This window comes from Haliotis cracherodii, unplaced genomic scaffold (assembly GCF_022045235.1).
Source record: "Haliotis cracherodii isolate W230 unplaced genomic scaffold, xgHalCrac1.p SCAF_20, whole genome shotgun sequence".
Lineage (NCBI taxonomy): Eukaryota > Metazoa > Mollusca > Gastropoda > Lepetellida > Haliotidae > Haliotis > Haliotis cracherodii.
Window position 1 is genome coordinate 4,594,993 of NW_027266276.1, and position 17,304 is coordinate 4,612,296.

Consider the following 17,304-nt stretch of genomic DNA (forward strand, 5'->3'; position numbering starts at 1 on the left):
CCACTCAGACATTATACTGACTCCGAGCCCACCAGTCCTTGTTTTTAGCCCCTTAATGACGAGCGCCAGGCAGGGTAACAAGAAGTACCATCTTTTAACGTATTTTGGTATAACGCGGCCGGGCAATTTACCCAGATGGGATTTGTTGGTTGGTTGGTTGGTTTGTTGTTTAACGCCGCACTCGGCAATATTTCAGCTAAATGACGGCGGTCAGTAAATAATCGAGTCTGGACCAGACAATCTAGTGATTGATATCATGAGCATCGATCCACACAATTGGGATCGATGACCGTGTATCAACCAAGTCAGCGAGCCTGACCTCCCGATCCCGTTAGTCGCCTTTTACGACAAGAATAGTCGCCTATTATATAATTACGGCAAGTATGGGTTGCTGAAGACCTATTCTACCCCGGAATCTTCAGTGCTAGCCCACTGAGATACCATGCCGCAGTTTAACATAAATACCCCACTCAGACACTATACCGACTCCGAGCCGACCAGTCCTTGTTTTAGCCCCTTAATGACGAGCACCAGGCAGGGTATCAAGAAGTACCATCTTTTAACGTCTTTTGGTATGACGCGGCCGGGCAATTTATCCAGATGGATTTGTCCTGATGCCGTGTTACTTTTCGCCAAGAGTTTATAATAATGCAAACACAACTCTCAGTGATCCCAATGTCCTAGACCCCCGGCCAGACAAGTGGCAAACGAGACGTAACATCTTATACAGAGAGTGTACTTTGTGTTGGGATTGTAGGGACGTCCCAGACTCTTTCTGTCCCTGGGAAGTGAGCGAGAGATGGTTTTACACCGCTTGTAGCAATATTCTAGCAATATATAGCGCGGAACACCAAAAATGGACTTCACACATTGTTCCTATGTGGGGAATCGAACCCGGGCTTCAGCGTGACGAGCGAACGCTTTAACCACTAGGCTTAGGTCTTCAGCAACCCATGCTTGCCAAGAGGCGACCAACAGGATCGTGTGGTCATCGATGCTCATGATGTCCATCACTGGATTGTCTGGTCCAGACTCGATTATTTACAGACCGCCGTCATATAGCTGGAATATTACTGAGTGCGGCGTCAAACAACAAATAAACAAAACTAAAGTATTTTATTGGACCATTTGGCAATGCAATGTGGTTGGACAACAAAATGTATCTGCTGCACGAGAAACGTGAGAAGACGATTAATTCTTTTTTACAGAAACAATTAAACCAACAGAATTTAACCAATTATTGAACATGTTTAGATGTGGTCACAGGATTACCATGACTGTGATTGCTATAGTTGTTTATATTTAGTGTTCTTTCAGTAGATAACCATGTGTACAATAATGTTTTCCATCTGTCTAACTTCACTGTCCACTTGATACGAGCCCTTAGACTAACATTTAGTCTCTGAAATCTTATATTACACAATATCCTTCTTGACTTGAATAATAAAAAAAATCCCTATGCTGATAATAGAGCTAGCGTGAGCTGGCTAGACTTGCTTTTGTATGCGTTTCTAGATTATTATTTTTTCATAAAATAAATATATTCCACGGTCATGGTGCAGGACTAACGAGCCCTCTGAATATCCGGGTTAGAATGGGTCTTAACAACCCATGCTTGCCAAGAGGCGACTCACGGGATCGGGCGATGAGGCAGCCGTCGTATGGCTGGAATGTTGCTAAGGGCGGCGTTAAACAAAATACATACAAAACTTGAGACCTACTTCTATGTAATCAAATGTGTTCAGACGAAAGGATGAAATTATCGAAAACAGATTTGAATTACATCACGATTGCGGTAAATTTCCATTTTTGCCAATCTTTGTCTCGATGACAAGATTGTTTGTTTGTTTGTTTGTTTGTTTGTTTACCTTTGCATAAAACATATATATGACCCATCAAGTGTCACCAACATTCGAACCCACGATCATAGGTGGATGGGGTGCCCAAGGGACGTAACTCTGCACAGCGAACACATGATGTCATAGTGATTCATAGATCCCGGTTGGAACTGGTCTTCAGCAACCCATGCTTGTCGTAAGAGGCAACTAACGTGTTCGGGTGGTCAGGCTCGCTGACTATAGGTTGATCAATATTATCGTATCCCAATTGCGTAGATCGATGCTCACAATGTCAATCACTGGATTGTCTGGTCCAGACTCGATTCGTTACAGACCACCGTCATAAGGCTGGAATATTGCTGAATGTGGTGATTGACATCATGAGCATCGATCTAGGCAATTGAGATACGATGACATGCATCAACCAAGTCAGCGAGCCTGACAACCCGATCCCGTTAGTCGCCTCTTATGACAAGTTAGGGACCGACACCAGTATTCATATATTCATATACTCGCATCTTACAGAAGCTACTTTTCAAATTAAATGTTTGTTTCTATCATAATTATATATTTTCAGAGACTAAGCTTTAGTCTATATTAATAGATATATTCCACGAAACTGTAATCTGTAAACTGTCAGTAGAAACTACAATTTGGCGTTTGTATAAAAACTATTCTGCGTCAGTCTCTGACTTGTCGTAAGAGGCGACTAACGGGATCGGTTGGTCATGCAGGCTCGCTGACTTAGTTGACGTATGTCATCGTATCCCAATAGCGTGGGTCGATGCTCATGATGTCAATCACTGGATTGTCTATTCCAGATTTTTTACAGCCAGCCGCCGTCTTATAGCTAGAATATTGCTGTTTCGCTATAGAAAAACAAGCCAAAAACAATACAAATCCTTTTGTTGAAAAGGGTTGGTTTAAACATATTTATTTTCACACAAAATATTTTCATGTGAAAATGAATAAGTAAACAAGCTAAGCGCTTATGTTAATAATGATATGTTGGTAAGGGTTGACCTGCATTGATCGACCAATCGGCATAAACAATAAAAACATGATAACGAATAACTGAAAATGTAACAGAAATAACAAACGTTCCATAATACATAAAAAAATAATCGCTGGATAATTTGCCAGTACTATTTCTGAATAAACTAGCTGTGTCCTGTTCTGTTGAAAGAACGCTTCTCTTGTAGGCTGATATGAAAAGCCTTGTGTTGTTAGAAAGCCTGGCTTTGGTTGGTCGATATATGGTTAGTGTTTAGTGTTTATTTAACGTGTCTTGACAAGCAGTCGACAGACTATCGCGGACAGGTTTGAACTCGTCCTGACTCGCTAGACGCCGGCACCTATATAAACTCCGATCTAGTTTTGCACACGCCACATCGTGTGGATCTGAGACAAGCGTCGTGCAGTAAGGGTGTCGATAGGGACACATTCGTACATATTTCTGGATATAATTCTCCTGATTTGATTAAACAGAATATAAAGCTTTATAGTCCAAAGTAAGTACTGCATTTACACAATTTACCTGATATTATGTTATTATATCTGTCGCAATATTCACCGGTTCGTTGTCCAGATTACCTATATTTAATTATACCTAAACCTATATTTATAACGCGATGTGTATGCGTTATGCGGCTAAATGCAGGCGTGTTCACGACCGACATTGCTTGAAAGTGTTCTTATTTAATTGATACATGTGCTGAGAAGATCATGTGACAGTGACATCCTCAATGTCGAGTTACCCGACCGGGAAATTAATCAGTCAAGTCCCGCCACAAACCAAGGAAATGGGCGTGGCGTTTTTCAGGTCATCGATGCCAGTTATCTCTTTGTTGTCGATTTGAATTTTGTATGTCAGAGATTCAAATCGATAAAAATATATATATATATATATTTGACAATGAATTCCCATGCATTTCATAATTTAGTTTCTTTTTAAGCTAATCGATATAACATATATAAGTATATATTTATTCAACTTTTTTATCTCCTTTGTGGAGCTCTTCATGGTTATTTTATGACGCTTCACATATTATGTAGACGTAACCGTTATTCATACGCCCTTTGATCTTACCACGAACGTAATGGTGAGTCTGTTCACTCATATATACAGAGATTTTAATAAGGTTCTTCTACAGTACATATATGAAACCTAGAATCATATGTTGTCTCATGAGTGAAAACAACATGAAAGATAACTGTATTTGTTGTGTTGAAGTTCATCACATACCAAGGCCGTAGTTTAGTCGTCCACAAATAATCAAATTATCCGTCCTTGCAAATTACAAATGACAGCATAAATATATAAGTGATGAAAATAAGGCTTGCTGAATAAAATACCAATGAATCTATGGACCTCAATGATATGAACAAAACATAAATACCCTACGTCCAACCTTTGAGCCAAACTAGACCCTGGTCACCCTTTCCCAACTGATTTAAAAGTTTGCAACTTGTTCCTCACAACCCTACCCTCGAACTCCCACACTACACCCACACTACATCCACACTACATCCACACTACACCCACACTACATCCACACTACATCCACACTACACCCACATTACACCCACACTACATCCACACTACATCCACACTACATCCACACTACACCCACATTACACCCACACTACATCCACACTACATCCACACTACACCCACGTTACACCCACACTACATCCACACTACACCCACACTACACCCACACTACACCCACACCACACTACATCCACACTACACCCACGTTACACCCACACTACATCCACACTACACCCACATTACACCCACACTACATCCACACTACATCCACATTACACCCACACTACATCCACACTACATCCACACTACACCCACGTTACACCCACACTACATCCACACTACACCCACACTACACCCACACTACACCCACACTACATCCACGCTACACCCACGTTACACCCACACTACATCCACACTACACCCACACTACACCCACACTACACCCACACTACACCCACACCACACTACATCCACACTACACCCACGTTACACCCACACTACATCCACACTACACCCACACTACACCCACACTGTACCCACACTACACCCACGTTACACCCACATTACACCCACACTACATCCACACTACATCCACACTACACCCACACTACATCCACACTACATCCACACTACACCCACACTACACCCACACTACATCCACACTACATCCACACTACACCCACATTACACCCACACTACACCCACACTACATCCACACTACACCCACATTACATCCACACTATATCCACACTACATCCACATTACACCCACACTACATCCACACTACACCCACATTACACCCACACTACATCCACACTACATCCACACTACACCCACGTTACACCCACACTACATCCACACTACACCCACACTACACCCACACTACACCCACACTACACCCACACCACACTACATCCACACTACACCCACACTACACCCACACTACACCCACACTACACCCACATCACACTACATCCACACTACACCCACGTTACACCCACACTACATCCACACTACACCCACACTACACCCACACTACATCCACGCTACACCCACGTTACACCCACACTACACCCACACTACACCCACACTACACCCACACTACACCCACACCACACTACATCCACACTACACCCACGTTACACCCACACTACATCCACACTACACCCACACTACACCCACACTGTACCCACACTACACCCACGTTACACCCACATTACACCCACACTACATCCACACTACATCCACACTACACCCACATTACACCCACATTACATCCACACTACACCCACGTTACACCCACACTACATCCACACTACACCCACGTTACACCCACACTACATCCACACTACATCCACACTACACCCACATTACACCCACATTACACCCACACTACACCCACACTGTACCCACACTACACCCACACCACACCACACCCACACCACACCCACACTACACCCACACTACACCCACACCACACCCACACCACACCCACCCCACACCACACCCACACCACACCCACAACACACCCACACTATACCCACACTACATCCACACTACACCCACACCACACCCACACTACATCCACACTGTACCCACACTACACCCACACCACACCACACTACATCCACACTACATCCACACTACACCCACACCACACCCACACCACACCTACACCACACCCACACTACACCCACACTACACCCACACCACACCCACACTACATCCACACTACATCCACACTACATCCACACCCACACTACACCCACACCACACCCACACTACATCCACACTACATCCACACTACACCCACACTACACCCACACTACACCCACACCACATCCACACTACATTCACACTATGCCCACACTATACCAACACTACATCCACACTACATCCACACTACACCCACACTACACCCACACCATGACCCCTTTTCAGATAATCCCTGGTCTGTCTCTGGCTCCTTGGAAAAGGGTAGGATGGGTGGCCCAAGAACTAGTGTGTCGATCTGCCTACTTTATGGGTCTTGGTTTGAATTCCAAATATTTTGGGTTCAGTACTGCTTCTTGCATTTGGGTAAATTTTGGGAGAAATTTGGTTGTCTGACACAATCAGCCCTTGTCCTGCCATTGCAGGAGACGCCAGGACTTGGTGGCACCAGGTGGAATTGAACCTGCACCTTCAGTGTGATGAGTAAGCATTCTACCTGCTAGGCTACCCCATTATCCAGTGTCAGTCAGGAACAAATCATTTGGCTGCATCCCTGAAACTGTAGGACAGCATGCACATGTCAAGAACCATCTTCCCGAGGCAAGAGAGTTAACTGACTATAAAAGTCCAGTTTCCACCCTTGCCGAACTAGGCTGGTATTATGGAGTTACATTTTGGCTGGACTAACGAGTCGATGCATAGTCCAATCAAAATCGTGCACCGAAAATGAAATCCAGTTCGTAAAATGTCGTGCAGATTTCAGTCGATTGCAGGATTTGCAAAGCATGTGCACCGCCAACTCGCTGTCAGGAGATATTTTCAAAATTTTCTCATGTTTTTAATCAAGGTGCTCACGTGATTTGATGCATTTCGCGATGTAAGACCCGTTTTATCACAATATTGATATTGATTATTTTTTTAAGCAAACGCAAGTGATACGCGAGGTGGAATCTGATTGGTCCTTAGGAGAGGCTTAGAACGGACATAATTGGTAACGATCGAGCCAAGTAATTCCAGCCTAGTTCGGCAAGGGTGGAAACTGGACTTTTAAAGTCAGTTAACTCTCTTGCCTCGAGAAGATGGTCAAGAACTTGCCAAGCATCAAATAGTTATTGACATTTTTGTGACAGTTCTCATGTTTGTTTCAGTTTTGCCCAAATCTTCAAGATGTTCGCAGATGCAGTGAGAAAGCGGTCAATGCGTCGGCTGATGTTCGACCAAGAGGAGCTCAACAAAAACCCTGTTGAGAATGTTTCAGCAGCCCCGCTAGATGAAGACATGTTCGAGTGGCACTGCAACATTAAACAGGACGACATTATCTATCACCTGCTCCTTTTCTTCCCCAACAACTACCCCTACGACTCCCCAAGTGCTGAGTTTGTGCCTTCAGGCTTCCAGTACAACAGTGGAGCAACCAAACCAGGCAAACGCGGCACCAAGATCTGTCTGAACATTTTCAGTGACTTTGCTGACATTCATACCGAATGGGCAGATCAGAAGGCATTGGGCTGGTCTCCTGGATATACCATTCAGACCGTTCTGATGAACGTCATCTCCTTTCTGGCTGAGACGCAGGCATCGACCTGGGCCTGGATGAAAGATGCGAACGACAACAACCTCAAACTGTCCAAGAGCTTCAGCTGTAAAGAATGCGGCCACACCTACAAGAAGCCCTATCCTTCCTTAGAAACGAAACGAGCTGCCAAAGCACCAAAGGTCAAAGATGATGGAAAACCGGAAATTATCGACTACATCTCTAAGGATCGATTTAAAGTTGCAAAGCCCAAATCTCGGGATGATTTGTACGGTTATGGCTTGGTTGTGTCAGGACCCCCCAGCAGACCCTCCTTGACCACACCCTGCGAGTTCCTGACGGGGGAGTCCTACTACGGGATGCACAAGTCCATGGGCAAGGTCCAGAGTGTGATGAAGGAAGACCTGAAGTACTTCCTCCCACTCTACATCCACCCGTTGCACGGCAACGAGATCCAGCCCACGTTCGAAGCCACGATGAAGGAGCTGGCCCAACTGTTGCCGAGCTGCAAGAGGAAGACTGTTGCCGAGATGGTTCTCAAGGTCATCCCCAACCTCATGAGCGCCACCGTCGTGGAATTCTCCAAAGGAACCCAACACACCAGTGAGAACAGTCTCAATGGTTACTTTGCTCTACATCGACTGCTCCTGTGGGCGATGGAGATTTACACTGAACTTCAGGACATCGTAGAGGAGAGGCTGAAGGTGAGATTGCAGCGACCAGTTCTTTTTCAGCTATATGATGGCGGTCTTTAGAAAATCGAGTCTGACCATCCATCCGTTAGTCGCCTTTCACAACAAGCATAGTCGCTTTTTACGGCAAACATGGGATGCTGAAGGCCAATTCTTCCTTTGTGTCATTGCCGAAAGTCTCCATATTCTCCAACATATTCACATCCAAACCACACAATGTTCTTGTGCTGGATAAAGCCTATGTAGGTTCATTAATAATATGCAATAGTTTAACTGTCTTGTTGTATTTTCTGCAGAAATTCATCGATTCAGAGGATAATCGAACAAAGAAAGCCTGTCCTCATATCGGTGAATGGCTGCTTCTGCTGACGGCCTCCAGCAAGTACAGGTATGGTCCAGACACTGTCCCTTAAGAACATTATCATCACATTATCCATAGTTTGTGATGCGATAAACCAATCCGATAAAGATGGTACCATGACCTGGTAGATATGCAAATGAGGTCACTTCCAATAAGCTCCCATGGTTCAGTCTAGGATTTCTAGAATTATCCCTGAGCTTCATACTGTTGTATAATGGATTCAGGAAATGTAGGACAAGGGTTTTAATTCACACAGAGCACATGGCATTCATGCAGGCAGACATCTTGGAAGTCCCCCCTTTCTTACTCCCTAACTGAAGAGTACATTTTATATAACATAAGCTGTCCGGAGTTATCTCCCCTAGACCATACCATGAACACATTAAGCCGTCCGGAGTAATCTCCCTTAGACCACTACATTGAGTGTACATACAGACATAACACATACATCGATGCAATGACTACTTGCTTGAAACATTATTGCCTAAGTTCCCAAACTTTTATAGATGTTTCCCTGTGTGAGTGCTTAATTAAACAAACATGCATGCAATTCCTTGGCACTGTAAATACATCGGGAGTCACTTCATTGTTTTCCTGATCAGTGTCTAACACTTCTTCTGTGAGTGAAATAATGGCTTGGACTTTAAATGAATTATTGTAAGAATGACATCATCAGATGAAGCGATTGTTATCCTTGTGTGCTTTTGTTTTGGAAATATGTTTTCTGAGCCTGAACACGGAGCTTTTAACATTCACAAACAAGGGACAGATAATCCACAACTCTGAGTTGCGAGTCTTTCTTCTGAGAAAATGTAGACCAATGTTGGTTTCCTGACCTCAAATGGAGACATCAGCTCAGTGGGAACACTGACGCATTATGCTGTTGGAGGCGTCATGAACAATGGATGACGCCATCAATCATTTGCAACAAAATTAATTCACTCAGAACAGGTCATTCCTCACAGCTCATATGGTATTCTCTAAGAATACAATCTTTGTTCCTTGAAGATCATATTTTATTTTTGGTACAAATACACACTTGGCTAAACTCTCAATATATCTGAATAACATTTATATGTTGAAATAAAATTGGGGATAAGCACATGCTTACGGCGATCTGTAAAACATTGAGTGTGGAGTGTGGACCACAGCATAGTTGCTTTTTTAAACAAGCATGGGTTGCTGAAGACCTATTCTACCCTGCGACTTCATGTGTCAGCACTAGTATTAGTTGTAGTAGTATTAGTGGCAGTATTTTCATCATTGTTCTGTAACTATGTGTGTTGACAGGTGGCAGGAGGCAGCCAACGCCTATCTCTCTGAGTCGTTCAAGCGGAACGTGATGTGGTACGTGAAGGATGACGAGAAGCTGGGGTACGTGGACACCAACATGGACTACCGCCTGACCAACACCCTCATGCGCACCGCGGTCAGCAGGAAACTACTTGCCTTCCAGGTAAACAAGGGACATGCTCACATCTTGTATATTCCCCAGGCAAGAGAGTTAACTGACTTTAAAAGTCCATTTTCCACCCTTGCCGAACTAGGCTGGAATTCCTGGGCTCGATCGTGGCGCCACCTGTGGCTATTACGTGTAATGTCCTTTCTATGCCTCTCCTATTGACCAATCAGATTCAACCTCTCATATCACTAGCATTTGCTTCAAACAAAACGGTGGTGCCCAGTCAAGACGATCTGATCGATAATCAAAATCTATATTGTGATCAAACAAGTCTTACATCGCGAAGTGCATCAAATCACGTGAGCACCTTGATTAAAAATATGAAAAGATATAGAAAATATTTGTAGACAACGAGTTAGCGTTGCACATGCTTTGCAAATCCTGCAGTCGACCGAACTATGCATGACACTTTACGAACCGGATTTCGATCTCGGTGCGCGATTTTGATTGGACTATGCATAGACTCGTTAGTCCAGCCAAAATGTAACTCCATAATACCAGCCTAGTCGGCAAGGGTGGAAACTGGACTTTTATAGTCAGTTGACTCTCTTGTCTCGGGAAGATGACATCTTAGACAGCACTAAAACCATGCCCTTATTTCTATGGTGTCTCACTCACCTGACTGAAAGTCCCTGCTTGTCCTTCATTGTAAACCTATACCATGGCCTGCTTGTCTGCCAATGTAAACCTATGTCATAGCCTGCTTGTCTGCCAATGTAAACCTATGTCATGGCCTGCTTGTCTGCCAATGTAAACCTATGTCCCCGCCTGCTTGTCTGCCAGTGTAAACCTATGTCCCCGCCTGCTTGTCTGCCAATGTAAACCTATGTCATAGCCTGCTTGTCTGTCATTGTAAACCTATGTCATGGCTTGCTTGTCTGCCAATGTAAACCTATGTCATGGCCTGCTTGTCTGCCAATGTAAACCTATGTCCCCGCCTGCTTGTCTGCCAATGTAAACCTATGTCCCCGCCTGCTTGTCTGCCAGTGTAAACCTATGTCCCCGCCTGCTTGTCTGCCAATGTAAACCTATGTCATAGCCTGCTTGTCTGTCATTGTAAACCTATGTCATGGCCTGCTTGTCTGCCAATGTAAACCTATGTCATGGCCTGCTTGTCTGCCAATGTAAACCTATGTCCCCGCCTGCTTGTCTGCCAATGTAAACCTATGTCATGGCCTGCTTGTCTGCCAATGTAAACCTATGTCCCCGCCTGCTTGTCTGCCAATGTAAACCTATGTCCCCGCCTGCATTTCTGCCAATGTAAACCTATGTCATGGCCTGCTTGTCTGCCAATGTAAACCTATGTCCCCGCCTGCTTGTCTGCCAATGTAAACCTATGTCATGGCCTGCTTGTCTGCCAGTGTAAACCTATGTCCCCGCCTGCTTGTCTGCCATTGTAAATCTATGTCACGGCCTGCTTGTCTGCCAATGTAAACCTATGTCCCCGCCTGCTTGTCTGCCAATGTAAACCTATGTCCCCGCCTGCTTGTCTGCCAGTGTAAACCTATGTCCCCGCCTGCTTGTCTGCCAATGTAAACCTATGTCCCTGCCTGCTTGTCTGCCAATGTAAACCTAAGTCCCCGCCTGCTTGTCTGCCAATGTAAACCTATGTCCCCGCCTGCTTGTCTGCCATTGTAAATCTATGTCCCCGCCTGCTTGTCTGCCAATGTAAACCTATGTCCCTGCCTGCTTGTCTGCCATTGTAAATCTATGTCCCCGCCTGCTTGTCTGCCAATGTAAACCTATGTCATGGCCTGCTTGTCTGCCAATGTAAACCTATGTCCCCGCCTGCTTGTCTGCCAATGTAAACCTATGTCATGGCCTGCTTGTCTGCCAATGTAAACCTATGTCCCCGCCTGCTTGTCTGCCATTGTAAACCTATGTCATGGCCTGCTTGTCTGCCAATGTAAACCTATGTCCCCGCCTGCTTGTCTGCCATTGTAAACCTATGTCCCCGCCTGCTTGTCTGCCAATGTAAACCTATGTCCCCGCCTGCTTGTCTGCCATTGTAAATCTATGTCACGGCCTGCTTGTCTGCCAATGTAAACCTATGTCCCCGCCTGCTTGTCTGCCATTGTAAATCTATGTCACGGCCTGCTTGTCTGCCAATGTAAACCTATGTCCCCGCCTGCTTGTCTGCCAATGTAAACCTATGTCCCCGCCTGCTTGTCTGCCATTGTAAATCTATGTCACGGCCTGCTTGTCTGCCAATGTAAACCTATGTCACCGCCTGCTTGTCTGCCATTGTAAATCTATGTCACGGCCTGCTTGTCTGCCAATGTAAACCTATGTCCCCGCCTGCTTGTCCTTCAGTGTAAATCTATGTAATAGTTTGCTTGTCCTTCAGTGTAAACCCTTTGTCACGGCCTGCTTGTCTGCCAATGTAAACTACGTCATGGCCTGCTTGTCTGCCAATGTAAACCTATGTCCCCGCCTGCTTGTCCTTCAGTGTAAACCTCTGTCATAGCCTGCTTGTTTGTCATTAGTGGACATTAGTTCGGTCAACATATCCTCCAACTGTTGGATCAATGAAGCTGTAACTTCACGTTAGTTCCCACCTTAACATGACACCTGAATTCATCCGAGTGGTTTGAACCAATTTCATTATTGTTATTTTTTTTATGTACTTTTTTTTAACAAAGAAATGTACTAAATTTGGTTGTGGGACTTTTGTAGTAAATGTTGACCTTGTGGTGACAATGCTCTTAAAATCTCTCCAAGTGCATTTTTTGGCTCTGTAAACCTCTCCTCTGAAATTGCCAGACCGAGGAAGATGAATGTAGCGTGTGTTGTTCTCCTCATGACAAATTCAAGGTTTGTTCAAATCAGGGTTTTACTGTGTTTTACTACAGTCGTGCCTCGTTTATACGGACACTTGCGTCACTTCACAATTCGTCCGTATAAACGAATTTCCGTATAACTGAAACCAGCTTCTTACTGGAAGTCTGTCATGGAAGTTTGAACTTTACCACATTTTGAGGTTTGAATTTTAAACAATAAATCCAAATTGTCCAGATCGCCTGTGTTCTCGTAATAGGTAATCAAGGTCTCCATACAAGCCACGAACTTGTGCTTGGGGATTACATGTACAATAAACAAGGTCGTCTCAAACGTAACTCAGTGTCACTTTGTTAATTGACTTCTCACGAGTCAAAGGATTACCATCAGCGGAAGGATTACCACCAGCGGAAGTGTATTGTCCGGATAAGTGAGACAATTGTGTGTGCATTTCAGTGTTTTGTGTATGAAAATGACCGTCCGGTTCCGGAAACTGAATTTCCGGATATACGGGTAAATTTATATAGTCATTATTTCGTTTTGAATGAAAATCGTCCGGGAACCGAGGTTTCCGGATATCTGAAGTCCGTATAAGCGGGGCACGACTGTATTTGAATATCAAGATAAGGTTGAAATGTCATAAATTTTTTTCTTCGGGTGAGCTACAGAACCATGTCTCTCAGTTTTTTTGGTTACATTCCTTCCAAAACGTATTTAGATCAGAAAGTTCTTCACATGCGACCACCGATGGAGGTGTCACCAGATAGCTTTTCTTAAGTGTTGACGTTGTTGGCAAGTGTTGATTACATATGCATGTGAACGACACTCACTTCTCGGACTCAGTCTGGTTGTTTGTACAAAATAAGGTTGAAATGTCACATCATTTTTTCTACATAAGTCTATTTTCTTAAAATCTAATCTAGCTCATGCAAAATGTGGACAATCACTTGGTGGGGGCAGACAAAAAAGTCATTTGGAGAGGGTAATTTTTTTTAAAATGTGGTTGGAATATGACCACAAATAGTCACGAACATGTTCTCATGTCCAGGTGTTGTTCCTGGATATTGCAATGCCTGCCGGGAAATCCCGGAAGGACCTCCTGAAACGCTATGATGACAACCAGGGATTTCCCTCGCCAGAGATGGTGAAGCAAATGAAGGCAGCTGTGAAACAGATCGACGACATGAAGACTTACGATGACTGGTACAAGGTGAGATTTACAATGACCGATACAAGGTATGACTTACGATGACTGGTACAAGGTGAGATTTACAATGACCGATACAAGGTAAGACTTACGATGACTGGTACAAGGTGAGATTTACAATGACTGGTACAAGGTAGGACTTACTATGACTGGTACAAGGTAAGACATACACTACGTGACTAGGTAAGACTTCAATGACTGGTACAAGGTAAGACTTACGATGACTGGTACAAAGTAGGACTTATAATGACCAGTAAAATAGGCCTATGACAGTCGTAGCGCTACAATCACTTTGTAGAAGTGTCCTGGACTATCCAATACCTTAAAATAGGCCTACGACAGTCGTAGTGCTTTGATCTCTTTGTGGAACAGGGCCCAGGTTTGTAATGCTTAGTAAGGTCATCTTACTGAAAACCTTTTTGTCATCTTCCAGCTTCTGAAGCTGAAGCCCCCAACAAAGAAGGAACTGTTCGACCGACTTGTCAAGGCTGTCAAGTTCTCCATCCAAACCGATGGCTACAAGTGGACATTTTGGAAGACTGCAGGAGGCTGGACCCAGGTCCTCAAGCGTTATCCTGGTGGAAAGATTCCAGGGGAACCAGATCCTCCTAAGAAAGAACCAAAAGGAAAAGGAAAGAAGGTAGAAGAGGAGGAAGTGAAGAAACCAAAGGGGAAGGGGCCAGCTAGAGGGAAGGCTGCAGCAGTTGTTGAAGAAGAAGAAGAGGAAGAGGAGGAAGTGAAGAAACCGAAGGGGAGAGGCAAGGGTAAAAGTGTGGCTAGAGGGAAGGCTGCAGCAGTTGTTGAAGAAGAGGAAGAGGAGGAGGAGGAGGAAGTGAAGAAACCGAAGGGGCGAGGCAAGGGTAAAGGTGCGGGTAGAGGGAAGGCTGCAGCAGTTGTTGAAGAAGAAGAAGAAGAGGAGGAGGAGGAAGTGAAGAAACCGAGGGGGAAGGGTAAAGGTCCTGCGAAGGGGAAGGCAGTCGTCAAGGGGAAGAAGGGGAAAAAAGTGGAGGAGTCGGAGGAGGAGGAGGAGATGGAAGTGGTGAAGCCGGCTAGAGGACGAGGGAGAGGGGTCAAGAGGACGGCTGAAGAGGCGAAGGTCGGGGGGAGAGGAAGAGGGGGGGCAAAGAAGAGGCGATAGTCTTGATGGAAGAACAACTTGCAGGAGAGTCAAAGAAGAGAAGAGGATGGATCAAGTGTGCTGTTTTTATTTGTTCATAGTGCTGTAATCTATGACATATTAAGTACTGTGTGAATGTTTTGTGCTGAATATCAGTTGAAGGAAAGGCATTGAAAACATGAGCTGAACCTCTGTACGGAAGCTTTAAAGGGTTGTCATGAACTCTGAGATCTCTCTACAGAAGTGTCAGGAACAGTCAATTTCTGTGTGATAAAGTGTGAAAGAGGATTGCATCAAGAATATTTAGATATCAACTTAACATGTTTTGTATTGTGTCGCACAATATTCATGACATTCATGTTATCAAGAATAGGGTGATCAACACTCGTCTATATGGTAGATAAATTTATATCTGTCTGTAACTTGTGAGGTGATTCACAGGAAGATATTGGGTATCAACTGAACCACTGCCACGTATCATAGGGGCCTTACCTTCACGTTGGAGAATAAGATTTCAACAAATCAAATCCATCAAGAGCCTTTGCTCAACAAAAATGATTCTTTCATTCTTAATATCCTGAATTTAACTTGTCCCTTGTAACTAGGTTAGTATCTCATTTTATCATCCAAACTGGCTCCCACAGGAGATATGGCTTGGGTGTGATAAGGCGATATCTTAATTGTGGACGCTGCAATGAAATTGCATCACAGTACTTTGTAGACCATTGTGATGTCATTAGTTACCATGACATACAATCAAATGACATCACTAATGGCTCTGCTACTGAAGCTGTTAGCAGTACTTTTTACACTTAAGACACTGCTTATTACTGTCCACAAACTGAAAAAGTTGAAAGAATCGGCAAGCCTCAGAGTTTTTCCACTTTTATCAACTCTTGATGATATATTTGATATCAAAAGACACTCGGGTGAGATTCTCTATCAATACCATCCAGTAACTCCGTCTCCAAAGTTCTGTGGAAATATCACCACGACAAAGTTCGGGGATGCTGAAGGGTTTGGAAAAGACATTAATATAATGCCAAGTTTTCTATTATTTTACAATTGAGAACAATGTATTTTTTCCCTAGGTGTAAACAAGGAACTATTTCTTTGGACCCATCAAAAAATTTATTCATTCTCACTATTAACACAAATGTTTTTTACGTAAAAACTTGGGTATTTGCCACAATACAAACTATTAATCTTTTTTACCACTGCCAACAAACTATTCAATTTGGGTATATTTTTAACTAACTTTTCATTTAAAACATCTTCTTCATCACCCCCCAAATCAAATGGATGCTCCCTAGGAGACGATACTGAATGATGCATAAAAATTGTCAGTCCATATTATCATTTTGTTTAGTTTTCCACATTCATCATTACCATTTTTAAGAAATAAAATGTAAAACATTAATGTTTTTCAGGGCTTTTATTTTAAAATATGTGATCTCAGGAAGCTTTTTATGCCTAGGGAGTCCTGCAGCATCACTTTTTTCTGACAAGATAGGATTGATAATTAACTGTCTGTTTTAAAGTTATCAACAGGCAGCTGGGGTTGGATTCTCCCCAGGAAGCTGAGAATGAGCGCACACTGACCCAATTACCATAATGATGTTGCATTTTTTATATTTATACACCTGGTACATAGTTGAGCACTGTATACTTTATTTTGCCATATGAACTAGATTGATTTGAAAATCCCATCTTTTACAATTTTCTGACAAAATGTTTAGGATGTGACAAACTCCTGCAGAAATACAGAAACCAAACTTGATTGTCCAGCGCCATGTTTTGTGACTGTCCCACTGCAGTAGTTACATCACTACCCTTCTATTCCTGTCCACTGCAGTAGTTACATCACTACCCTTCTATTCCTGTCCACTGCAGTAGTTACATCACTACCCTTCTATTCCTGCCCACTGCAGTAGTTACATCACTACCCTTCTATTCCCGCCCACTGCAGTAGTTACATCACTACCCTTCTATTCATGCCCACTGCATTAGTTACATCACTACCCTTCTATTCCCGCCCACTGCAGTAG

The 17,304-nt window shown here is 43.7% G+C and overlaps 1 protein-coding gene across 1 annotated transcript; it reads left to right on the forward strand.

The window, feature by feature from the left end:
* The first annotated feature begins 3,243 nt into the window (after positions 1-3,243).
* On the forward strand, positions 3,244-16,642 carry LOC139470234 (uncharacterized). Its single transcript, XM_071252557.1, has 6 exons — positions 3,244-3,349; positions 7,254-8,343; positions 8,628-8,719; positions 9,983-10,148; positions 13,981-14,142; positions 14,573-16,642. The coding sequence occupies exons 2-6, from the start codon at positions 7,273-7,275 to the stop codon at positions 15,275-15,277; spliced, it is 2,196 nt and encodes a 731-aa protein (XP_071108658.1). The 5' UTR covers positions 3,244-3,349; positions 7,254-7,272; the 3' UTR covers positions 15,278-16,642.
* The last annotated feature ends 662 nt before the right edge of the window (positions 16,643-17,304 follow it).